At 29.9% G+C, this 24,794-nt stretch overlaps 3 protein-coding genes across 5 annotated transcripts; 1 reads left to right on the top strand and 2 right to left on the bottom strand.

The window, feature by feature from the left end:
• Positions 1-666: 666 nt before the first annotated feature.
• Positions 667-4,369, bottom strand: LOC110670063 (mechanosensitive ion channel protein 10-like). Of its 3 annotated transcripts, none has more exons than XM_058129752.1 (6): positions 2,675-4,369; positions 2,451-2,574; positions 1,866-2,159; positions 1,583-1,785; positions 1,170-1,483; positions 667-913 (listed from the first exon to the last, which is right to left on the bottom strand). In XM_058129752.1, exons 1-5 carry the CDS (start codon positions 4,153-4,155, stop codon positions 1,210-1,212), a joined length of 2,376 nt encoding a protein of 791 aa, XP_057985735.1. In that variant the 5' UTR covers positions 4,156-4,369; the 3' UTR covers positions 667-913; positions 1,170-1,209. The 3 variants fall into 3 exon arrangements, with proteins under 3 accessions (XP_057985735.1, XP_057985737.1, XP_057985736.1); XM_058129754.1 differs by having other exon boundaries at positions 667-895; XM_058129753.1 differs by having other exon boundaries at positions 1,174-1,483.
• An 11,040-nt stretch (positions 4,370-15,409) lies between these two features.
• On the bottom strand, positions 15,410-18,042 carry LOC131170408 (mechanosensitive ion channel protein 4-like). Its single transcript, XM_058129459.1, has 4 exons — positions 16,789-18,042; positions 16,560-16,695; positions 15,887-16,470; positions 15,410-15,797 (listed from the first exon to the last, which is right to left on the bottom strand). The coding sequence occupies exons 1-3, from the start codon at positions 17,547-17,549 to the stop codon at positions 16,165-16,167; spliced, it is 1,203 nt and encodes a 400-aa protein (XP_057985442.1). The 5' UTR covers positions 17,550-18,042; the 3' UTR covers positions 15,410-15,797; positions 15,887-16,164.
• A 1,751-nt stretch (positions 18,043-19,793) lies between these two features.
• LOC131170407 (40S ribosomal protein S3-3-like) lies at positions 19,794-20,452 on the top strand. Its single transcript, XM_058129458.1, has 2 exons — positions 19,794-20,012; positions 20,104-20,452. The coding sequence occupies exons 1-2, from the start codon at positions 19,806-19,808 to the stop codon at positions 20,278-20,280; spliced, it is 384 nt and encodes a 127-aa protein (XP_057985441.1). The 5' UTR covers positions 19,794-19,805; the 3' UTR covers positions 20,281-20,452.
• The last annotated feature ends 4,342 nt before the right edge of the window (positions 20,453-24,794 follow it).

Raw genomic sequence — 24,794 nt, 5'->3', positions numbered from 1 at the left:
TGGTTGGCATCAGTAATTCAATCCAGACTACTAGTACTGCCTCTCGTTATAGCTGTGCTTTGGGCTGCCTGAATGGGTTTTTGAATGTTGGCCCAGTCAGGTCCTCCAAATACAAAACTACATCCAACTAGCCACCCAGAGGCAATTGGCTTTAAGGTGAGCATGCTTAGACAATTTGACGGAACCATTGGATGTGAAGAGGTCCAAGAGGAACTTGCATTAAAAAAAATAATAATAATAAAATTATAACTTGATATGAACAGTACGGAAATTACCATTATAAACACATTTCTGAGGTACAAAATTCATTCTCAAATCAATATTAAGAAGCTGAACTGATATTAGGCACATAACATTTAGACTTAAAAGAGAGTGACGGACACTACATTTAAATTCATGTCTTTAAATGTGATTTACTCACAAATTAAGTATTTTTAAAATTTTTTATTACTAAAAAATTTTTAAAAAAATATAAACCAACTAATTTTTAATTTATTTTGATTAATAAAAAAGTCTTTAAATTTTTAAAATACAAACTTAAATTTTTTATTAATTAGATAAAAAAATTCTAAAAATTTTTGTTAAAATTTTTTTAAGCTACATATGGGAAAGACAAACCACATTTAACATAGACCAATCAAAATTAAAATTTTAGGAATGCAGTAATTCTACCAACCTCCTTTAATCCGTGGTTGATTTACAACAATAAATTAAATAATACAAGAATTGCAATAATCTGATTTCTAAATAACTACAATATATATATATATATATATATATATATGCTGATTTCTGCTTCTTTTCTCGTCCCTTTGGATGGAACACTCTCCATCAACTCTATCTTGAATTTTCACTTTGAGATGAATTACATCCTCCTCTTTCCTCTCCAAAACAGCTGACATCCATGAAATGCCTATGATTTAATTCCAGAAAGTTAAATGAAGAATCAGATAAAATGATGAGATCAATATTTCTTTACACCCAATTATCAAAAAGAACAAGAACAAAGTTTAGAATATTGTAGTTTTCCAAAACCCATTTTTTGGGTGTTCGCATATCACCAAGATTATCTTTAGATACCTTGTTTTACCATATCAGAAATTTAAAGCTCAACTTTCAAGAATGATACATATGGTAATGATACAAATTCAAAGAATAAAGGAACATACATACAACAGAAGCAAATTATTGCAAGAAGGAGAGGGACCGTCATCGTGTGAGAGGTGGGACTGCCAAGGCTGCTGAGCCAACGTAGCTAATATTAACTTCTTGAGGAAGAAGATGATATTTTATACCAAGTTCTTCAAAAAGTTTTTTCATCTCTAATACTAGATCAGATCTTCTGTTGCCTCTATCTCCAGAATTCTGGAAGTTTATCGTGTGATTAACATAGAGAGCCATTTTCATCTTGTTCATATTTTCAATCTCTTTAACCTGCACACTGTGGCCTGGACGCCAGTGTTGAGGCTTACTCTCCAAGTACCTGAAATCATAAAAAAAAAAACATTGTAATTTGCACATGAAACAATGGAGGGAAAAAAATGTAGGATAATAAACAAGAGGAATATAAGACTTGACTTACGCTTTTATCCTAGCTTTCAGAATTCCAATAGTCTCAATTGAAGTGGAAACATCAACAGTGAATTCCACAGAATCACCCATTTCTGGGCTCCTGTAGAAGTTACTGATTGGTTTGGTAGCTAGAACTGAATTTGGATAGAATATTTTCTCATTGTCGTATCTCAAAAATACTGTTGTCAAAATATTCATCTCTTCAACAACCATCTGCAATATACCAAAGCATCAATCAAGTTGAATTGCACATAATCATAGAATTAATACCTATTCCAGGATTAAGGCCTTACCTGTACTCCATCAATGACACAACGATCACCAACATCGAATGGATGCATCACGAACACAAATATAATGGCTTCAAATACTGTCTTGGCAGTGTTACCAAACATGAATGCCACCAACAAAAGTTGAGATGAAACGAAGACAAGAACTTTGGTTGTTAAAAACCCCATCATAAGTAACCACACAATAATGATCACAAGAAGCACAATTCCTGAAGCCAGCTTATTCAATTCCTCTATTGCTGTTTTGGTGTCATTTAAGGAATGTGCCAGTGATTTGCGTTCATTGTAAACGTTCACCTGCAAACTAGAACTCATATGCTAAGAAACTAGATGTTCGAAAATTTTTCTTTGACAGGCTCTAAAGTTCTATTTATTTTATGAATTCATGATAAACTATTGTAATCTAAATTTATGATTGTGTCAAATTCTCATTTTCTGAATATAAAACTGGAAACATCTTATGCAAAATGACAATCACACTGAAATTGAATGACAATACAAGATTGTATGGCCTCAAGAAAGGATTTAGAAATGGCAGATTTGCACATAGAAAATTTATACGAATAATAAATTTGACAAAGATCTAACCAGCCAATTTTTTAATGCTGATCTCTTAATCTTTCCAGTTTCTGCTGCTCCTTCGAACAGTAGAATCACATTGTCCACCTCCTCCTTTTTCATGAAGCGCAGGAGGTCTTCTTCATCAATGTACCTAGTCCATTAAACAGAAAGAAACGTTAGATGACCCTGGAACAAATCACCAGTCTGCCATCGCAATATTGCGGGAAATTTAAGGAGGTGGATATTCTCACTTGCTTCCAGGCTTTGCTACATTCCTGAAAATCTTATAAGCAGCGGCTTTTGCTTCCCACTCACTAGTAATCTCTTTGTCCTGCTCACCCTCCTCCTCATCACACTGATCGAGTGCGTTGTAGAGAGTAGACAACCCTGTACCTGTAATCACATTAATCAATCCTTTCATGGTCCAAGCAGAAACCTTCTCGTGCTTCATCCTCTTAAGCTTATCCACATCAATCACCTCTTCTTTATTCTCTTCATTTTGCTTCTTCAAATTGTTAAAACTCAGCTGGCCTGGCATTGTATTGCTGCTTCCAACCTTTTCAGCCATCTCCATCACAGGAGGCCCCGAAAGAGCTTTAAGAACATACTGATGAAAGATTGATTCTTGAATTCTATCAAAGAATCTAGTGACATGAAAAGAAGATGCTAACAATTTAACTAACAAAGTTTTGAGCAACCATATAGCCGCCCCAATAAGACAAGAAGCAAGAGCTCTTGTAATATGATTTAGAATCTTTGTAGTGTGCCTGGATCGCTTAACTCCTCGATTAAACAACAAGCCCCAAGCTAGAAGCACCAAACCCAACCAAATAACTGCCTGAACACTCTTCTTCAATCCATATACAAAATAAAGCACCTTTTTCCTTAGCAAGAAGTTCCTTTCAATCAAGAAAACTAAAATATTTATAAACCACTCAGTGACTAATCTACCACAGAAAATAACTAATATCAGCACACACCATTTCCATAATTGTAACCCCCAAACTGTAGAATTCTGCAATCTATCAATAGTCAAACCAGCAACTAACAACCCCAAAAAGCAAACAAATGCAGTCAGCTCAAATAAGATCAATATTTTCCATTTCTTACCCATTGTTTTGCTCACTTTAAGACTTGCGGTCTTATATACCTCCTCATCATCCTCCTCATCCGGTCCTGGGGTTCCAATTAATGGCGTTTTCGGGGTAATTGGAGCAGATTTCAAGCTATCTTTCTGCGCGGACACGCTAACTGTGTTAGTTGGTGAAGCTGCATTTGGTGATGTACTAGAAGGCGAGCTTGAATTCACCAACCGGATCTTTTCTTCTTTTAAGTTTGCATCATTTGGATATGGTGGCTCTACCAATCTTGATTTTGGCTTCGAAAACTCAGAACGCGCAAGCGATTTTCTTCGTGTAATGGAATCGCTGGTTGGGATTTTTGGAGGCTTGTTTAGAGTTGGGGTCGGAACTGGGCCATATCTTGCTATGTCTGAAGAAGAAGGAGAGGTTGCAAACGTGGATGTTTGGATCCTCAAACTTGAGTTCTCCAACTCTATCAACTCAAGTTTTGAACGTTTTGGAGAAGAACCCAACTGGGAATTCTTTGAAAGAGTGTAAGCTTTCGTATCTTTGGTTTCCTGAGAAGCAAAGAAAGATTCTTGTGTCGTCGAAATTTGAAGTACGACATCGTTTGTTCCTTTCTTCTCCGCCTTACCTCTGCCAGCTTCCATTCTTGTTCTCTCTTCGCCAAAACCAGTTTCCTTATGGCTAAAATCTCAGCATTCGACAATCATTTGTCCAAGAAAAAAAGTCCGCGGAATCAACTTTCCATTCCGGGGAAAAATTGAAAAAATTTTCAGGGAAAGTGAATCACCTACAATAATTGGAGAAAGAGAACGGTGGAATAGGTCTCAAAGAGATCCGGCAACTAGAAAAACAAAGCAAGAGAGCAGAAGTAGAACGCAATTTTTGACTCAGAAAACAGCTTAATATATATGCAGCGAAAGATGCATATAATTAGCCGGGAAGGTTTATGTTTAAATAAATAAAAATAAATAATTATTAATATTAACGGATAGCTGTTAGGGAGGAGAGGAGCCCATCATTTGAATTTCAGCTTGCAATTGCAGGCATGAAAATGAATGATGAAAATTTGCAACGTTAACGCAGAGGGGCTTTGTATGGCTAGCTGTGAAAATTGTAAAACTGTAAACAGAATTTTAAAATATTTTTAATAAATTAAGAAAATAAGTCAGAGTATTAAATTTAATAAGGAGTATGGTTTAGAAGTTTAGGTTGTGGAGCTGTTTGATGTGTGGGTTACTAATTATGTCCATGGATTAGATGAATCTATTAACTAAATAGGAAATGGAAATAAATGGATGATGAATGTTAGGTGATTACGTGAGGCTTTTTTTAATTTTAAATTATTAATAGTATCTCTGGTAAAAAAAAAATTTTTTTTGAAGAAAAAAAAAAATGAGAAGATCGGTGTCCATTTTCCCTTAACCAGTGATCTTGAGTTCGAACCCTTAGTATGAAACACTTTTAAAACTTAAAAGAGAGTATTTTGCTTCCTTTATAGTGTGAATCTGAATTAGTCGAGACAGTAAATTTTAAATATTCGGTGACTTCTACAAAAAAAAAAAGCAAATAAAATATATAATAAGTGATTTTCGGTTGATTTGTCTATAATTCTAATTTATTAATTATTTCTTCCATTGACATAGATTTAAAATTATTATTATTATTAAAAATATAAAATTTAATAAGTAATAATAAATTAATTTTAAAAATATTAAGTTAAATAGTATTTTTTTAATTAATAAAAATATAATACCTAATAATTTCCTTAACTAATTTAGTGCAATGATAAAGTTTTTCTTTTAATAGCGTAACAATAAAGTTATTTCATGAAAGCAGTCTGTTTGCATGCTAAATAGAGGTAAATAAAAGAAGCAAGGAAGGATAAAGTTTCTGGTCCGTGTAATATTAATAGCACATGTTGTTTAAGAACTAATTATATAGAATAGCAGTGATTTTATGTAAGAGAAGTACTTTCAACTATCACATTGGAGATGTCTTTTTTTTTTTTAGTCTCTTTCTCCTAGAGGTTCAGCCTCCCGTCTCTATCAATTTGTCGCTTTTCCTGTCGCCCGAGGAGGGGAAGACTTCTTTCCCAGCCCAGAGAATGGGTCTTTCCCTTTCCTGCCTCTAGGTTGAGTTGTGTATATATTTTTGTTGTGATTTTGGTTGCATATCTAGTGCTTCTTGGGTGAAGGATAATTTCTACATATCTACTTTGTTTTAGCCAATAGAGCTTGGAGCTGACTTGTTATGGCTCTGAGTTTATTCGCGAGAGAGTGCTCTGGTTGCTGTTAGGAATGGTATCTCAGGGGTACTTCCGTTAGCCAAGACTAATGGTCACCGACCCTCAGTGGCTACAACAGAGTGAGACGCCGATTGAGCTCTAGCTTCCACTCTCCTTACTGATCACCGCTGAATCTAAGTTTTAGTGTCCTAATATTGTTCGTTGTTTGGAAGAGAAGTTCTATGGGTGGTATCACGGGCTTTTGTTTTTTTTTTTTTTTTGGTTGATATGTTATCCCTGGAAGCCTTACTCTCCTGTTCTTCTAAACGGCGGAGGCTGGTGCTATGGTATTAGTTTTGAAAGCCATGCTCTCCTACTCTTCCAAACGACAAAAACAACATATGATGAAGTTTCTCTAATCATCTCAACTAGGGCTACTATGGTAGGCCTTGGGCTTTATTAATTTTTAGGCTAGCTTTGTTAGGGTCTAGACTCTTTTCCTTGTATAGGTTAGATGGTTTTAATTCTTAGGCCCGTATTGTACTGATATATCTATTAATGAATTGATCTTTGACAAAAAAAAAAAAAAAAAGAAAAAAAGAAAAAATTTCCATGAAGGATAACGTACAAGAAATGATAAATTAATAGTAAATGTTTATGTATATATGTGTGAATTCTAATAAATGAACATGTAAATATGAATGGGCTCCAAAAATTTATAACCATCTTATAATTTTTTTTTTAAATAATAACCATGTATTTACATGTGTGTCGAGTTGAAAGGGACCATTCCTATGATTGGCCCAATTCATCTTAGGCTCAGGGGTAGATTTACTTGTATAATAGCGGGGTAAATTGACATATTAGGAAAATTCCATTCAAAAATTATAAAATAATCCACTTAAAAATTAAAAATAAAATATCCATTCAAATTTTTGTTTAAAAAAGTAATTATATAAAGCTGAAGTATCGTCAAATAAAATAAAATCTAGCCTGACTTGATCTAATAACTAAAGATATATCACTCACCTATTAGGTATTGAATTTTACTCTCTAATCTCTTATAAATAAATAAATAAATAAAATAAAAATAAATTTAAATTTTTTTCCATATATTTGTACGATATTTTAAGTCAATTAAAATTAAAAAAAAACAACCTTCTAAATATTACATTTCAAAGAAGTATTAACTATTTTCTTAAACGCAACTTTTAGTCTCTTTCTGTTTTTCATATTCACAAGGGTTACAACTTTTTTCTCTCTCTCATCTCTATTTTTTAATTTTTTTTTAATTTTCTATTTATTTTTGTGAGAAATTCAACATAATTATTTTAAATATGGATTAGATGTTTTAAATGAAAGAAAAATAACAACGAAAAATTTTATATATCTATTAGTTTACTTGCATGTAAAATTAATGTTGATATCAATCATTATAACTCTAAGCATTAAAAGAGCATTTTTTGCAATAAAAATTATAAAAAACCGACTACTGAGAAATATATCTTTATTATTTAATGATTATTAAATTAGAGATTAATTAAATTATTTAATGATTATTGAGAAATATATATTTGAAATAATTGATAATAAAGAAATCATGTAATGCTTATAGAAAATAAAAACTTATCAATAATAATTATAAATTTAAAATTACAGTAAAAATTTATTATTTTATGAAATTATTTTCCTTTAATTTTACTCTATTTTTGTTATATGCAGAAAATTTTCATACATTATTTTTTACTCTCAATATATAATTGATTATTTTATATAATATTTTTTTCATTTAAAATGAGTAAAAAAAAAAATTGAGTTAGTAAAAGAATTGACCCACTAACTCAATTTCTCTAACTCAATTTCTCGACTCCATCCCTGAAAAACTTGTCTTGAATACCAACGAGTTTTGGTTTCTGTATTGCAATCTCACATCCTTATTCATCAACTGAACTTGCAATTCAAAGAAAAAAAAAATGCTGAACCAATTTAGAATGCTTTCAAACAACTTGCTACCCTTGATCTAGGCTTTTTTGCCTAACTTATAGGCCTTCTGAGGCTCATAGCAAGCCCTGGGTGTATAGCACTAGCCTAGATAGATCCAAGTTAATCCAAAATTAACTTTTATGAATCCAAAATGCTAATTTAAGCCATTTTTCAACCTTAATCCTCTAATTTGAACCATCAAAACTAACTTAATTAGTAATTTAATTAATAAAACGTCATTATTCATTTTCATGCATACACAATCATTGGCCCCTCACACATGCTCAAATCATATATGCACATATTGGTGGAAAAATAGACATTTATTGTGAAGTCATTGTAAAATATATTATTATTTTTTTTTCGAAGATATTATTATATTTACCTTTTGTGATTATGTCATATATCTATTTTAACGGCAAATATGTGTTCTAATGCATAAAGCGAAAAGTAGACAAGTGAAGTTAAAGTTAAAATTGAAAATGTATGAATTATCATTTATCCGATATTATTTTAATGAAAACATACGATTTAAGGAAAAATATAAAATATTGTAACATGTAGTTTATATCACGTGTGAAATGTGTTTAACAACTGTAATTAATATAATTAAAGATCCCAACTTGATATTGTGTGAGATCTCAAAGATTATAAATAATATTTTACATAGACTTTCATGACTTTTATTAGTTACTTGAGACTTGGTTTAATAATTTTATGATATTTTCAAAAGATCGTGAAAGATTTAATTTTGCTGGTATTTTTAGGAAAAAAAAAAACTAAATTAAGATTAAAAAAATTGTGAGAAGAGGAATGTCATGTATATTACATTAATTTATATTTATTGCTTGATCAATTATGTTTATCTACATGATAAATTATAATTATAAACTTAAAAATAAATTAAAGAGATAAGAGATATATAAATATAGATTCTAAACTTCATTATTTTAGAAGGGAGATTGAGGTGGTTTGAGTATGTAAAGTGTAGACAAATAGAGGCTCCAGTTAGACAAATAGAGCACATTATGGTAGATGATAAAAAGAAAAGAAGGGGTAGACTTAAATTAACTTGGAGGAGAGTAGTACAACATGACGTAGAAGCATTACACATTTTCGAAGATTTAACTCAAAATCGTTTAGAGTGAAGAAAGAGAATTCATATAGCCGACACCAAATTTTTTAGATAAATGCTTAATTGAGTTGAGTTGAGTATTATTATTATTAAATGAAGTATTAATTTGATAATTATTTTGTAAATATAGATGAAAGATTTTATTAATACTAGCATTATCTAACGAGTGCTGATGTTGTATGTACTCGTTGTTTGTACTTGTTATTTAATTTTCATTATATATATATATATATATATATATATATATATATATATATATATATATATATATATTAATAATTCACACTAATCAACTAATAAATCATAAAAATTTATAGATATTTTTATCAAATTAAGTATAATAATAATAATACAATAAAATTAAAAAAAAAAATAAGAGTATAAATCAAAACGATAAATACAAGCCACTCTCCATAAGGAAAATCCAATTGCAAATATTTTAGCTATTCATACTTTGCAGCGTTCTTAGAAAAAGATAGGAAGGAAGCTCCATTAAGCCTATGTGCTTTTAACTGATGTCTAAATAAAGTCAAATTAATTTTTTTCTAATAAAACTAAACCTTTTAATTTAAGCTCGTGTATACTCAAAATGCATTTTTTATTTATATAATTAAAATAATGAGCCCTTAAACAATCATCATGTCCAAAAAAATTAACTTTTTAATTTTTATTAATTTCGCATTCAATGATATAGTTTCATGTATAATGTATTTTATTAAAATTTTTAAAATTTATCTAAATAACTGAATTGAAAAATTTTACAAGATCGAGATTAAAATTTAAACGATTTGTAGTATATAATAAATTTTAAAAGTTAGAGTATATAGTAAAAAATTTTAATTAACTCTTTTAAATATAAAAAATAAATTATTTAAATTTAATCCCATAACAAAATCTTTTTAAATTCATGTTTCTGAAAACAATATAATTTCATTATTTTATCATTATAATTATAATTTTTTATTGAAATAATATATATTTTTAATTAATCTTTTTTAAGTTGTATAATCATATAATTATAATATATTAAAATAATATTTTTATCAGTTTAGGAATAACTATTAAAATTGATATAAAAATAAAACGATTTACTAATATTAATGATGTATTCAAATATTTTAATTATTTTTATTAATTAAATATTCTAATTATGCTAATTACTCAAATTAAAATTAATGTTAAAGTTTGAGATTAAATTGATAAAATTAAAAAGTTTGGCTAAAATAAAAAAACTAGTAAAAGTTTTAATTTTTTTTAGTCATTTAGCTATTAAATAATAATATAAAATTTATATAAATAGATAAAATTTTGAAATGAATAAGTATTTAAATTTGATATTATATTTTTTATTATATTTAAAAAAATTATTTTTATTTTAAGTAACTATTTATTCAAATAAAGTCTAAATAATTTTGTTGAATAGTATTTTTTTAAATATTTAATATAATTATAAGTTATAATACTTTATTGATGTAAAGAGTAAAATTAATTTGAAAATAGGACTAATTAGTAAAATAATTCTAAATAATTTTTTAATTTTATTTAAAATTTTATAAGTTAATTTTATTAAAATTATAAAATTAGTGTTAATTTTATTCTATTTATCTAAATTAGTCAAAATTGAAATGCATTTATAATAATTTTATTACAATTTTTAATGAAAATTATTTTTTAATTTATTATATTTAACAATAATTTGAGAATATAAAATTATTTATTTTTATTTTTAATAAAAATAAAATAAATAAAATTTATTAATTTATATATAAAAATAAATTTTAAGTTTCATTAAAATTATATTTTTATCAATATAAATAATTAAAAACAAGGCTATAAATTTATGTCTAATTACGTGTTCGTCTACATAAATTGAATTTAAAAATTCAAAATTTTTATTTGAATAATAAGTTAACACTAAATTTTTGTTTAATTAAATATTTAATTTTTAATGCTATTTTGGTAATTATGTCACGTTGTACTTATTTATATAATTAAAATAATGAGCCCTTAAACAATCATCATGTCCAAAAAAATTATCTTTTTAATTTTTATTAATTTCGCATTCAATGATATAGTTTCATGTATAATGTATTTTATTAAAATTTTTAAAATTTATGTATATAACTGAATTGTAAAATTTTACAAGATCGAGATTAAAATTTAAATGATTTGTAGTATATAATAAATTTTAAAAGTTAGAGTATATAGTAAAAATTTTAATTAACTCTTTTAAATATAAAAATAAATTATTTAAATTTAATTTACCCATAACAAAATCTTTTAAATTCATGTTTCTGAAAACAATATAATTTTATTATTTTATCATTATAATTATAATTTTTTATTGAAATAATATATATTTTTTAATTAATCTTTTTTAAGTTGTATAATCATATAATTATAATATATTAAAATAATATTTTTATCAGTTTGAGAATAATTATTAAAATTGATATAAAAATAAAACGATTGGCTAATATTAATGCTGTATTCAAATATTTTAATTATTTTTGTTAATTAAATATTCTAATTACGCTAATTACTAAAATTAAAATTAATGTTAAAATTTGAGATTAAATTGATAAAATTAAAAAGGTTAGCTAAAATAAAAAACTGGTAAAAGTTTAAATTTTTTTTAGTCATTCAGCTATTAAATAATAATATAAAATTTATATAAATAGATAAAATTTTGAAATGAATAAGTATTTAAATTTGATATTATATTTTAAAAAAATTATTTTTATTTTAAGTAACTATTTATTCAAATAAAGTCTAAATAATTTTGTTGAATAGTATTTTTTAAAATGTTTAATATAATTATAAGTTATAATACTTTATTGATGTAAAGAGTAAAATTAATTTGAAAATAGGACTAATTAGTAAAATAATTCTAAATAATTTTTTAATTTTATTTAAAATTTTATAAGTTAATTTTATTAAAATTATAAAATTAGTGTTAATTTTATTCTATTTATCTAAATTAGTCAAAATTGAAATGCATTTATAATAATTTTATTAAAATTTTTAATGAAAATTATTTTTTAATTTATTATATTTAACAATAATTTGAGAATATAAAATTATTTATTTTTATTTTTAATAAAAATAAAATAAATAAAATTTATTAATTTATATATAAAAATAAATTTTAAGTTTCATTAAAATTATATTTTTATCAATATAAATAATTAAAAACAAGGCTATAAATTTATGTCTAATTACGTGTTCGTCTACATAAATTGAATTTAAAAATTCAAAATTTTTATTTGAATAATAAGTTAACACTAAATTTTTGTTTAATTAAATATTTAATTTTTTAATACTATTTTGGTAATTATGTTAATTAAAAAGTTAAATTTTTAATAATAATTTTATAATATTTTTTTCCTCCAATTATTCCCTTCCTTTCCCGTACGTTATATATATATATATATATATAAAATAAAACTTTAAAATTATAATTTAGTAGATATTTAAAATAATTAAAAAATAAATTGGTAAAAATAATATCCAATGTTTAATTTTTTATTTATTTTATTGAATAATTTTAGTGAATTAATAATATTATAATCATATAATTACTATATTAAAAATTATAATAAATTTTTTTAGTATACGTAAAATTATTATTAAAATACTATTAAAATTTTAAATTATATTAATTATTATAATATTAGAAAATAAAATTATTAGGTATTTAATGATAAATATTTTATTATTAAATATTATTGGTGATAATATAATATATTATAGAATTGACATAATAAAGGATTTAGTGATAAATTTTCTGTCGCTAAAAGTTTAACAACGATAAATTTTGGATAAGTGTTAAAATTATGCAATATGTCTTTTTGTGGCTAAATAGTATTGTGATAAATTTATATTAATTAGCATGTAATGGTTGTCGTATATATTATTGGCGGCGAATTATTTATTTGTCGCTATAAATACTTTTTTATATAATGGATAGATTAATATTTTTTTTATTTATTAATTTCTTATTTTGATTAATTATTTCTTATGAAATTTTATATTTCATTGAAGTTGAGTATAAGTAGGATTAAGAATTTTAAATTTATATAAATTTTAAAATTAATTTAAAAAGTAAAAATATAATTATAATTAATTTTAAAAATGAAAGACAATTTAGATAAAGGTAATGTACCCATCTCTTCATCCATTTATATATAAAAATATAAATTTAACAAATAATAAAAATTTTAAAATAAAATACACTTCATTATATAAATTGAATATAATTAGAAAAAAAAATTAATAGGAATAAAACTAATAGTTAATTATTAATAAAATTAAAATAATATATTTATAATTTAGTCTTTTGATCATTTTACTTCTAACAACAACGTAATACATAATAAATAATTTTTTTATCAACAATAATTTTTTATTTTATTATTAAACATATAAATTACTTTTTTAAAACAATAATTTTATAAACAGCTTCAAAATAACAATAGCAAATTTTAGCAATAATAACAAACAGGTTTTTAATAAATATATATACTTAGTGAAACAGCCCATTTATGAAGAATAAACAGCATCATAAAAATATGTGTTCTTTTTTTTTTAAAAAAAAAATATGAATTGGCAACATTCAATTGGTGAGCACAGATGATAAGATTTATCCAGTCAGTTGAGTGTTTGATGAACTGGTTCTAATTAATTAAATTCACAGAAGATCCAGTCTGTGGACAGAAAATTCAGTCGCAAAATCACCCTTTTAAGCTAGAAAGACTTTTCATAGTCTTTTTTTTTTTTTTTATAAATTCTTATCTATTCTTAATCTGTTATAAATTCAACACCTATGGTAATTGTGTGGATAATCTGGTACTGTTATAGAAGCTGCCAAAACTTAATTAGGTATCCCATAAAATCAGTACTAATTTCTATTGCGTGAATTCTTAATACTTTTAAATTAAAATTTAATTTTTTTTAATGAGTGATTAAACAGCTACTATATCAATCAGATTTTTAGGTCTATATCTATATTAAAACTTTTTTTATATAATATACTTTTGTGATTTTCATGAAAAAAATCATAATGTTATTCTTCCATTCAAAGTCATCTTAAAAAATTAATGGATTTATAAAAGTAAAAGGATCAATTAATTAATTGATTAGTTTTAATATTTTATTAATAATCAGTCTAAATTTAAGTAAGTCTAATCTTCAACTCTAGCCATTTATTCACCTCAACCCTTTTAATTCAGTGATACCCTTTTAAATTGTGATTTTGATTAATTTTTTTAAAAATTTTATTTTAAATATTATTTATTTTAAATTACAATGAAGTTTTTTATAATTAATTTCTAAATTTTATTTTAAAATTACATTTTATAATAACTAAATTTTAATCTCAAACTAATTGGATAAGTTATAAGAATATTTTCTGCTTTATTTAGTTTTATTACATAAAAGTCCATACTAATATACAAAACTTGAATATTTTTTGATACCACTTCCCTTAACATTATTTAGGTATCTCCTTTACTCCTCTTACTTCTTTCTCGACTAATTTATCATAATTTCATATTGAGACAGGTATGGTATAGATACTTTTAGATGTGTATAGATAGATGTGAAAAGTATAATGTTTCTTGTCTAGTGCATTAGCCTATTTATACATTTATCTTTTATTAAAAAAAATATAATTTTAATAATAGTTGAAATATCAATATCAAATCAACAAAAATTAGACTGTATTTAGACAAAATCTTTAATTAAATTTTTTGAAAATTGGCAAAATTTAATTGGTTAATAAATTTTTATTGTGTGCAGACTTATGAGGCATCCATACGAACGGATTATTCAATACATTTAGTGTACATATATTCTCACTAGCGTCTATTTTCTTATTTAATAAAAGACTCACTCTTATGTGATGAGTGAGAAAACATTAAACTTATGTGCTTGGAGTATATAATAAACTTTTCCAAGATCAACTCTAGTTTCGAAGAGGCAGCACCGTGGCAGCCCCTAAAATGCAATGCTGAGTATTATTTAATGTTAAGTTTAGGCTCTATTTATTTCTCAAAAGATGATTTTATATATTTATAAAAATATTTTTTATTGTTTAATTATAATATTAAATTAATATTATATATATATATATATATAAGTATTTTTATATTTTAATAAGATTATTAAAATTTAAAAATAAAAAATTACTTTAAAAAAGAAAGTCATTTTTTAAAAAATAACTTAATTTTTTTTTATTAGAAAAATATTTTTTATTTCATCCAATTTTTATGAGTTTCCTAAAAACTAAAAAATGCAAAAAATATATTTTAAAAAAATATTTTCGTGAAATAAATATAGTATTAATAGTATTTAAATCTTAATTAATTTAGAATTAATACTTTAATTTTTTTAGAGCTAATTAAAGTTCAATTGAGTGGAAAATCATTTCAATGATTTGGGATATTTCTTTCATCAATTTTAAGTGCTATTAAGACTTCAAATAAAAAATATGAAAAATTAACTAAAAATACTGCATAAAGTTTCGAGACTTTTGATAGAACTAAAGATGCATAAAACAATTTATTTGAATCTTCAAGTAATACATAAGACTTGACTTACACACAGAAAGAAAACGATAATAATTAACCTAATTAATCATACTTTAGAAAGAGAAGGAACGTCTCTGAACAGCAGAAGGGTGAGAGGTACTATTTCCCAAACAAGCTCCATAGACGAGGTGAACTTTTTGAGGCAATGGATAATATTTAATATCAAGATTTTCAAAAAAATTTTTCATCCTCAAGACGAGCTCGGATCTTCGTTTGCTCCTCTTTCCAACATCATGAAAGTTTATGGTGTGTTTGAAATAGAGAGCCACTTTCAATTTATTCATATCCTCTATCTCCTTGAACTGCAGGCTGTGACTAGCAGGACTCCAGCGCCTGGGATTGCCCTCCATGTACCTGAATTTCAAATTAATCCATCTCTATTAAAACCAAAAAATAAAGTCCGAGGTGCAGAAAGATAAATATTAAGCATTGAGGTTACATACTTTTTGATGCTTTCTTGTAAATTCTTAATTTTCTCCTTTGAAGTATGAAGATCAATAGCAAATTCGAAAGAATCCGACATTGATGGACTCCTGTATAAGTTGCTAATGGGTTTGGTAGCTAAAACTGAGTTCGGATAGTATATCTTTTCATTATCATATTTCAGAAAGGTCGTCTTTAGTATTTCCATCTCTTCAACAATCATCTGAAATCAGTGTAAGTATCAAAATATTAATCATTATTATTAGCTAAATGAATCATGCATGAGAGGGTTTTGAGATTAGGGACTTGCCTGTATACCATCAATAACACACCGATCGCCAACATCAAAGGGGTGCATGATAAATACGAACACGATGGCTTCAAATATAGTCTTGGTAGTGTTTCCAAACATGAAAACTACAAGTAGGAATTGAGAAGATATGAAGACGAGTACTTTGGTGCTTAAATATTCCATGAAAAGCAACCACACTATAATGATAATAACAAGCGCAATCACGGAAGCCAATTTGTTCAACTCGTCAACAGCCGTTTTCCTTTGTTTCAAGGCGCTGTTCACAGAGTCATAGCTGTTGTAAAGTGAAACCTGTAAACCACAACGTCATTAGAAAATATAATTGGGCTTTATTTCTTTCAAAATGCTGTATAAAAGATTAATTTTGATAGAGAATTTACCACCCAACTCCTGAAAACTGATCTCTTGATCTGTTCACCTTCGTCCTTCTGTTTTTTCTCTGCAACTGCCTTGAAATGCTTATAATCGTCCACATCAGCAGGTATGTGTTTCAGTAAGTCATCCATGTCCATGTATCTAGTTCATCATCAAAGAGAGAGAGAAAAAAAATTATACGTGCATTTGTAGTCCTAGAACAAACTATAATGCAAAATCAAATTGGAAAATTACCTTTCATCATCACCACGTTCAAATTTCTTGAAAATCTCATTAGCAGTATTCGCTGCTGTGTTCTCATCTGTGATTTCTTTCTTCTCATAGCAAAGATTAGGTAGCTTTTTATTCCGAATCGCATCAAATAACTCTGTTGTTGTATACTTCATTGTGCCGTCCTGGGGCTTCGTTGAAATGGATTCAAAGATCTTACGACTACGGTCTGCCGCTTTAATTTTCTCAAACAAATTCTTCATATGGAAAGAAGCTGCAAGCTTAACTGACAAAGTTTTCAATAACCATAGAGCAGCTCCAATGAGACAACCACCAATACCTCTAGTAGCACCATTTACAGTCTTCTTTTTATCCTCGTTTTGCTTATTATCCCCACGATCAAACAACAAAACCCAAGCTAAAAAGACCAAAGCCAGCCAAATAAAAACCAAAACACTCCTCTTTAATCCATGAAAGTAATAAACCACTCCGACCTCGGAAAGGAACTTCTCAATAATCAACGACTCCAAAGCAAGTAGGAACAGGTACACAGTCAGTCCACCGCACAGAACAACCAATAGTAACACACACCATTTCCATAATTCGAAATCCCAAATCTTACAATTTTGCAATCCATCCACTTTTAAGCTAGCGATTAAAAGCCCAAAAATAATGCACGAAAATACAATTGACCCAACGAAGAAGGTGTAAAATTTCCAGCCCTTTTTGTTCTGATCATCCTTGCCATTTGGCATCGGGATACAACAATCTGCTCCGTTAGACATCTTTTGCTTGCTTCGATGGCAGCTTACTTTTTCTCCCACTTAGTACTTAAGAGTCGAAAACGGAAACCTCTATCTTTTATTTTACCAGCAGATCACAACACAAAATTCAGACATACATTTCAAACAGACAACGGCAAAACGATGGAAATTTCCCAGAAAATTATTACTTTTTTCGTGAAAGAATGGAAGGAAGGGTAGCTGAAAGTATGAATCTACAAATTGATGACAGAAAGCAACGATTTCCGCTTGGTTAGCTGGAAATATTGAGGGAAAAAAGGAATTCCAAGTTATCCACCATTATTTCGGGCTTTCTGGGAACACAGACGGCATGCAAATTTCAGGCTAAGTGAGAAAATCCTTCACCTGGACTTCAAAAGACATTAATTTTCAAGAAAAACATTTATAGATATGATGCTATAAGCTTATGAAGGAGAATATGGGAAGCAAAGATGTTTGTGAGAGGGGAAGGAAACACTTCACACATCATACACTTGTATGTGACTTCCTACGCAAAGGCCATTTAAATAGAATCAAAAGCTACTGTACTGTGTAAAATCCGGACAAAACCTGGATAGGTATAACAAGGATTGTCCTAAAAAATGTGACATTTTATCTCTTAAATAGAATCAAAAGCTACTGTACTGTGTAAAATCCGGACAAAACCTGGATAGGTATAACAAGGATTATCCTGAAAAATGTGACATTTTATCTCTAATGGGTTGTTAAAAATTTAATTAAATTCTAATCGAGATATTGAACAGAAGGAAAGCTACCTTTCAATATAAAACCAGCCACAAACTGGTTAGGTATAGGAAAGATTTTAAATTACCTTTCAATATAAAAAGAGCCACAAACTGGTTAGGTATAGGAAAGATTTTAAATTTACACTTGATTTATCAGGATTCTAGAATAACACAATAAAATTACTTACTATGTTGGATTGACATCCACCTATTAAATAGATGAATCCACATTTTTATATTTTGAATTTATAATAGATCCGAATGTTTGTAATAATTTCCAATGATATAGATCCGAAGGAAGAGTGTGGGTGAAAGATGAGGACATTAAAGAAAGATGGAGAAATTATTTTAATGATCTCTTTAATAATAGTCAAAATGGTAATAGCGTGAATATAGATTATAGAACAATAGAAAAGAATGTGAATTACACTAGAAGGATTAGATCTTTAGAAGTAAAGGAAGCACTTAAGAGAATGAAAGTGGGTAAAGCCTGTAGACCCGATGAAATACCAATTGAAGTGTGGAAGTGTTTGGGAGATATGAGAATGGCATGGTTAACTAAATTATTTAATAAGATTCTAAACTCAAAGAAAATGCCTGATGAATGGAGGAGGAGTATCTTAGTACCTATTTTTAAAAATAAGGGAGACATACAGAGTTGCTCAAACTATAGAGGAATTAAATTCATGAGCCATACTATGAAGTTGTGGGAGAGAGTTGTGGAGCATCGACTACGTCATGATACTTATATCTCTCTCAATCAATTTGGTTTCATGCCCGGTAGTTCAACTATGAAAGCGATTTTTCTCATTAGAAGCTTGATGGAGAAATATAGAGATGTGAAGAAAAATCTACACATGGTTTTTATTGATTTGGAGAAGGCTTATGATAGTGTTCCAAGAAATGTCTTATGGAATGTGTTAGAACAAAAGAGGGTATCTATTAGGTACATACAAGTGTTGAAAGATATGTATGAAGGAGCAACTATTATTGTGCGTACTGTGGGAGGGGATACAAGAAATTTTCTGATTTCAATTGGATTACACCAAGGATCCATAAGCCCTTACCTTTTTACATTAGTTTTAGATGAATTGACGAAACATATACAAGAGAGTATTACTTGGTGCATGATGTTTGCGGATGATATTGTTCTGATAGATGAGACACGAGAAGGAGTCAATAGAAAGCTAGAGCTTTGGAGAAGTGCTCTAGAGTCAAAGGGTTTTAAGTTAAGTAGAACGAAGACAGAATACATGCATTGCAAGTTCAGTGAAGGCCAAACTGGTGATAGGGAAGGAGTTAGTTTAAATGGAGTGGTACTGTCTCAAAGTAATCACTTTAAATATCTAGGCTCAGTCCTTCAAGTAGATGGGGGATGTGAGGAGGATGTTAGTCATAGGATTAAAGCCGGATGGTTGAAGTGGAGACGTGACACGGGAGTTTTATGTGATCGTAAGATTCCCAATAAATTGAAAGTAAAATACTTGCTTCGTGTGTAACCATTTTTAATTTGATGACTTGGGCTGTTGTTACTATAAATACTTGGTTCTTTTTGTGTTACCATTTAATAGTGGTTGCTTTTGATCAGGTGATTGTCAGTGGGAAGCTAAGGGCGCAGCGTGCAAAATCTATGAAATTTAAGGATGGCTACATGATTTCATCTGGTCAGCCAGTCAAAGATTATATTGACTCTGCTGTGAGACGTGTACTTTTACGACAGGTTTGTTGCAATTTGCCTAGTTTTGATTAAGCCTTCTGTCCTCGATTAGTTGTTGTGGTCCTCACTGATCAAGTCTCTTATTGGCGCACAGGGGGTTCTCGGTATCAAGGTCAAGATTATGCTTGATTGGTACCCCAAGCGGAAGCAGGGCCCAACAACTCCTCTACCAGATTTGGTCACAATTCATCAACCTAAGGAGGAAGCAGAGTACACGCAACCACCACCTGTATTGGCTACCGTGATTGAGGTCCCAGTCCCAGTGGCTTAACGCCCTTGTTGTTAATGTCCTGATTGTTATTGATGCTTTATTATTAATTTCACTAAAGTGCTTTAATTTCTTATTTGTTGGAAATTTTTGATACCCTTCTCAAGTGATGCTCAATTTTGTTTCTCTACAGCCATTAATTTGTTTTAATATAGCTGTTAATTTAGTTGCTTTATTTCCTATTGACTTTGTTTTAATTAGTTATTTAATGGTAATTACATCTAGGCATGGTTCTCTCTATCTCTCTCTCTCTCTTAATTCCTCCCTAGATGTGTTTGTAAATTTTTTGTTTTTCATGCAAGTTGAGTCGTATATGTAATTTTTTTTTTCATGCAAGTTGAGTCGTATTCTGAATATTATGGGGTGCTCCCAATACTGGATATCGGATGGACATGAATCTGTAAACTTTGGCATGTGATGTTGGAGAGCAATCACACTTTTTTGTCCCTGAGCTTTAATATTTTTGTTTGAGTTGCTAAATTTTGACATTAAATCCTGAACTTAAACCTTGTTTGCATTATTATTTTTTTTAATAATGGAATTGATTTAAAACATACTCAACATCATCTCTCTTGCTCTGCATAAACACACTCTCTCTGAACTTGCCTGCCTCTGTAAACACAGGCCTAATTCCTTCCTCTCCCTCTGCAAAGGAATACCTGAATTTTCTCTAGCAAATTAAAATAAAAAATATATAGTTAAATACTTTTGAGAAAACCCGTTCGCTTCCTATCAAACAAGATCAAACAAGTTTTTCCATCCTCAATCTCTGTAACCTCATCAAGCCCCAAAATAGCGGACAGGGAGTACATAAATTAAATAAAAGAATAAACAAATTAATCCCACGTTAGCAAAGTTACATTTCACTAATTTGGCCAAAATTTGAGACTTTGCTGGCTTAAATCTACCTCAGTTCATCTCTAGCAAGCTTTGCAGTGCCTGAAATTCGCAATCAAGAAAGGAGAGGAATATGAAACTCAACCATCATCGTTCCTCCTCTCTCTGAAATTAACATCTCATGAAGTTTATCATGCATATTGCGACCTTCAGAAATCTCTAGTTGCCTTGTTTTCACTGGGAAATGGTGATGGAGAACATATAGGAAAATGTGGGTTTTGATGTGGGAAGGATACAGAGTCTCCAAGGTTGCTGATGGCGTAATCCACGAAGTTGACTGCAGGTTGGAAACGATGAGAAGGGCAAAGTATTTTTAAATGTTCTTAGTGTTATTTATCTACTCTGTATTTTTAAATATTAAATAAAATAAAAAAATTACTAAATTTGAAAGAAAATATAAAAAAATTGTCAAAATCATAACCAAAACTGAAAAAAGAGGGATTCGGTGGAATTCCGGAATACTGGATTAGACTGAGTTGAGTGTCTCCTGAAAATAAAAAATGCGTGAGGGTCAGTGGTGATTGGCAACTACTCCGACGCTCAAGTCAGTAATTGGACTATGGATTGAATATTAGTATAATAAGAACAAAAGTTTTATTTGCATACCTGTTTTTGAAACTTGAACCTTATTGATGTAGTGATTGGAATGATAACTATATAAAATCTTGGCTGGGTCTTCGCCGATTCCCTATTTAAGTTGTAATGGTAATCATATTAAAATTATGTTGGGAATTAGGCGTGATCTTTGTTTGGCTTGAGCTCTGTCACGACCTAACCTATGGGCCGGACCGGCACTAGGACCTGGGCCAGCCTAAAGCCCCCGAGGCCCGTAGTAAGCCTAACTATTCATTAACCCAATTCTAAGGCCCATTTGGGCCCAATTTCAAGAAACCAACCGGACAGAGTCCGGCCATAAAGTGGACCTTTCAACGGGGAGTTTTTGACTCACCCGACCTGTAAACACAATATACAATCCATTGGGGAGCTCAGCTCACCCTCCACATACTCATATCATCATAAAGATAAATGGGAGCTCAGCTCCCTCATCCAGTCCATCAAACATGCATATAATAATTTTACAGGTCCACAATAAGAACTTATATTACAAGCCCAATTTAAATGAAGGTTTCTAACACATGCGGAAATTCTAGAAATTCATAGAATTACACAAATATTGATAAACGACCTGCGAGGGAGAAAAGCAGGTTAACCTAAAAAAATATCCTCCTGTGGCCTGAAAAAATATTGAACAGGAGTGAGCGTTCGACTCAGAGAGTAAAATATCAATTTTAACCATAATCTCTATAACTATCTAAAACTAATGCACCATGTAGAGTGAAATGCAACATCAATAACATTTTCACATCATAACATCAAAAAGGTAATTTGGAGCACTCACGCACCCTGTAACATTAATCATAATATATGGGAGCTGATCCCCTATACAGCCCTCTTAAATCCAACCTGGTGCCAGCGAAGAACTCAAGCCGGACTTTCGCTTAATAAACCAAATCGGGGGTCCCAGCGAAGAACTCAAGCCGTGACTATCCCCCGAAGGATCGGGTCCCAGCGAAGAACTCAAGCCGTGACTACCCGTCCTATCCATAGTCCACACCACATCACACGCACGCCAACGCACGCACTCTGCTCCAAATTACCACAACAACATCCATGGCACGTTAACAGTTATGAATGCAACATAAATCGTGCCTAGAGTTTAACTACATAAATATATGCATATAAGTGATGCATGGGCATGCTGAACATATAATAATATCGAAATTACAATTAAAATTAATATTTTACTCACAGACTTGACAACGGTCACCGTATGGCCGGGCGGAGGAAGAATGTCATTCCGCTCACCTGACAATTACATTACATTTATTTAATACAAATGACTCAATACAAATCAAGAAAAGACCAAATACGTCCTAAGTCGTGCCGAAAATCCGGCAGAGTCTCCCCTATACCTAGGACCTACCCAACCTGCAAAATGGCTCAAAACACACTTCTATATTTAAAATTCATATATCCACAGCTCAATCATATCACACAGCCCCTCCTGGGCCCATCAAATCAATCATCCATCACAATATGTAAAATTTCAATTTAGTCCTTATAATTGACCATTTTTGCAAAAACTGCCCAAATAAGCTCTAAAAATTCTAAAACTTTGCCCTGCGGTCCTTAGCAATATTACTAAGCTATTGCAAAAAGAATCATAATTTTCTAAGCTACCACAAATATTTTATGGATTTTTAATCCTATTTAAGCACTAGAAAATTATGAAAAAGCAATGTTCGGGTTTACCTTTGCCGATTCCGACTTAGGGAACGCGCTCCGGATATCTGACAATGGGGGGATAGCCAAAACCTCGATCCAATTCGGAGACTTTTCCGGTAACGGGTCTGTCTGGCCGGAAATTCATAGACCCGGACAACTGTCGAATTTCCGCGAATTGAGGATACCTACACGAAGCCCATAACACGGGGGTTAGCACATAAATTTTTCAGAATTTTCTAAGCTCATTTAATGCTCGAAAAAACACTGCGAAGTTCCGTGGGACCCACCGAAAAACGGTGTCGGAAAAATTCGAAATTTATGTCGCCGCGAAGCTCTCGATGAGTGGAGCGCTGGGTACTCTCGGTTTTCTCGTGGGGTTTACGGTTTGTGAGAAATCTAGCCCAAAAGTCAAAATGGGCTAAAACTTCCCGGGCAAAAATTAGACAAACCGCTCGATGGATTTCGGTGTTCTTGGTGTCTATGGAAAGCTCTCGACGAGTAGATGAGTTTAGACACAAGACCCGGTCCGATTGGTGGCCGGATCGGCCGGATTTTGGCCGGGAAGACCAGGAGTCGCGCGCGCTGCGCGTCGTTTCTGGAGCTGTTTTCCGGCGTTCCAGGCTGCGGCCGGCCGTGGGGGAGGGCCAAGGTGGTGCGCCGGCGAGGTGGGGAGGCAGGGGAGGTGGCGGCGCGGCAAGGGGAGGAGGGAGGAGAGAGAAAAGAGAGAGAGAAGGGGAGGAGGTCAGACGCGCGCGGGAGGAAGAAGGAAGAAAAAGAAAAGGCCGGTCCGATTCGATCGGTCCGATCCGGTTCGGTTTGATTCGGCCGGTCCGATTCAGGATACAAAATTTTGAATTTTTACTCTGTCTCGGGACCGAAAACGAGGTTCAAAAATTTCGAAAAAATTTCAGAAAACTCAGAAAAATTCGTAGACTCCAAATATATTTTTAGTTTTGCCACGTGGTCTTTAAATTAATTTTTAAAAATCATCAAAGTTTATATTTTCGGAAAATCGAACCCGATTTTTAAAATCCGAAAAATCTCAAATAATTTCTTAAAATTTAAATAAAACTAAAATATCAATAATACTCATCAAACAATAAAATTTAAAATTTTTGGGGTGTTACAAGCTCAATGAGAGTGTCGATCTCTCTAACCTGTCTAATCTCTTTGGAACAGTGCGGAACGATATTAGAGTTTTCCTCCGAGCTCAGTCTTCTTAGGTGTTAGGCTTCGAGATCAGAATGGCCGAGCTCTACCCGGCTCCAAACTTAGATTGGCGGGCTATTCGATTTTAAATTCGGATGAGCGAGCTCTAATTGGGTCTGATTTAC

This window comes from Hevea brasiliensis, chromosome 11 (assembly GCF_030052815.1).
Source record: "Hevea brasiliensis isolate MT/VB/25A 57/8 chromosome 11, ASM3005281v1, whole genome shotgun sequence".
In the NCBI taxonomy this organism is placed as follows: domain Eukaryota; kingdom Viridiplantae; phylum Streptophyta; class Magnoliopsida; order Malpighiales; family Euphorbiaceae; genus Hevea; species Hevea brasiliensis.
The sequence above is the reverse complement of the archived record's forward strand: the minus strand, read 5'-3'. Positions and strand labels throughout refer to the sequence as shown.

Excerpts from the sequence above, each read along its gene's own strand:
- LOC110670063 (XM_058129752.1), bottom strand. The coding sequence starts at position 4,155 with ATGGAAGCTGGCAGAGGTAAGGCGGAGAAGAAAGGAACAAACGATGTC. Across the intron at positions 2,160-2,450 it reads CAGCATTAAAAAATTGGCTG|GTGAACGTTTACAATGAACG; the intron begins GTTAGATCTTTG and ends TCTAGTTTGCAG. Across the intron at positions 1,786-1,865 it reads GTGTCATTGATGGAGTACAG|ATGGTTGTTGAAGAGATGAA; the intron begins GTAAGGCCTTAA and ends GGTATATTGCAG.
- LOC131170408 (XM_058129459.1), bottom strand. The coding sequence starts at position 17,549 with ATGTCTAACGGAGCAGATTGTTGTATCCCGATGCCAAATGGCAAGGAT. Across the intron at positions 16,696-16,788 it reads GAACGTGGTGATGATGAAAG|ATACATGGACATGGATGACT; the intron begins GTAATTTTCCAA and ends ATGATGAACTAG. Across the intron at positions 16,471-16,559 it reads CAGTTTTCAGGAGTTGGGTG|GTTTCACTTTACAACAGCTA; the intron begins GTAAATTCTCTA and ends TGTGGTTTACAG.
- LOC131170407 (XM_058129458.1), top strand. The coding sequence starts at position 19,806 with ATGACTTGGGCTGTTGTTACTATAAATACTTGGTTCTTTTTGTGTTAC. Across the intron at positions 20,013-20,103 it reads GACGTGTACTTTTACGACAG|GGGGTTCTCGGTATCAAGGT; the intron begins GTTTGTTGCAAT and ends ATTGGCGCACAG.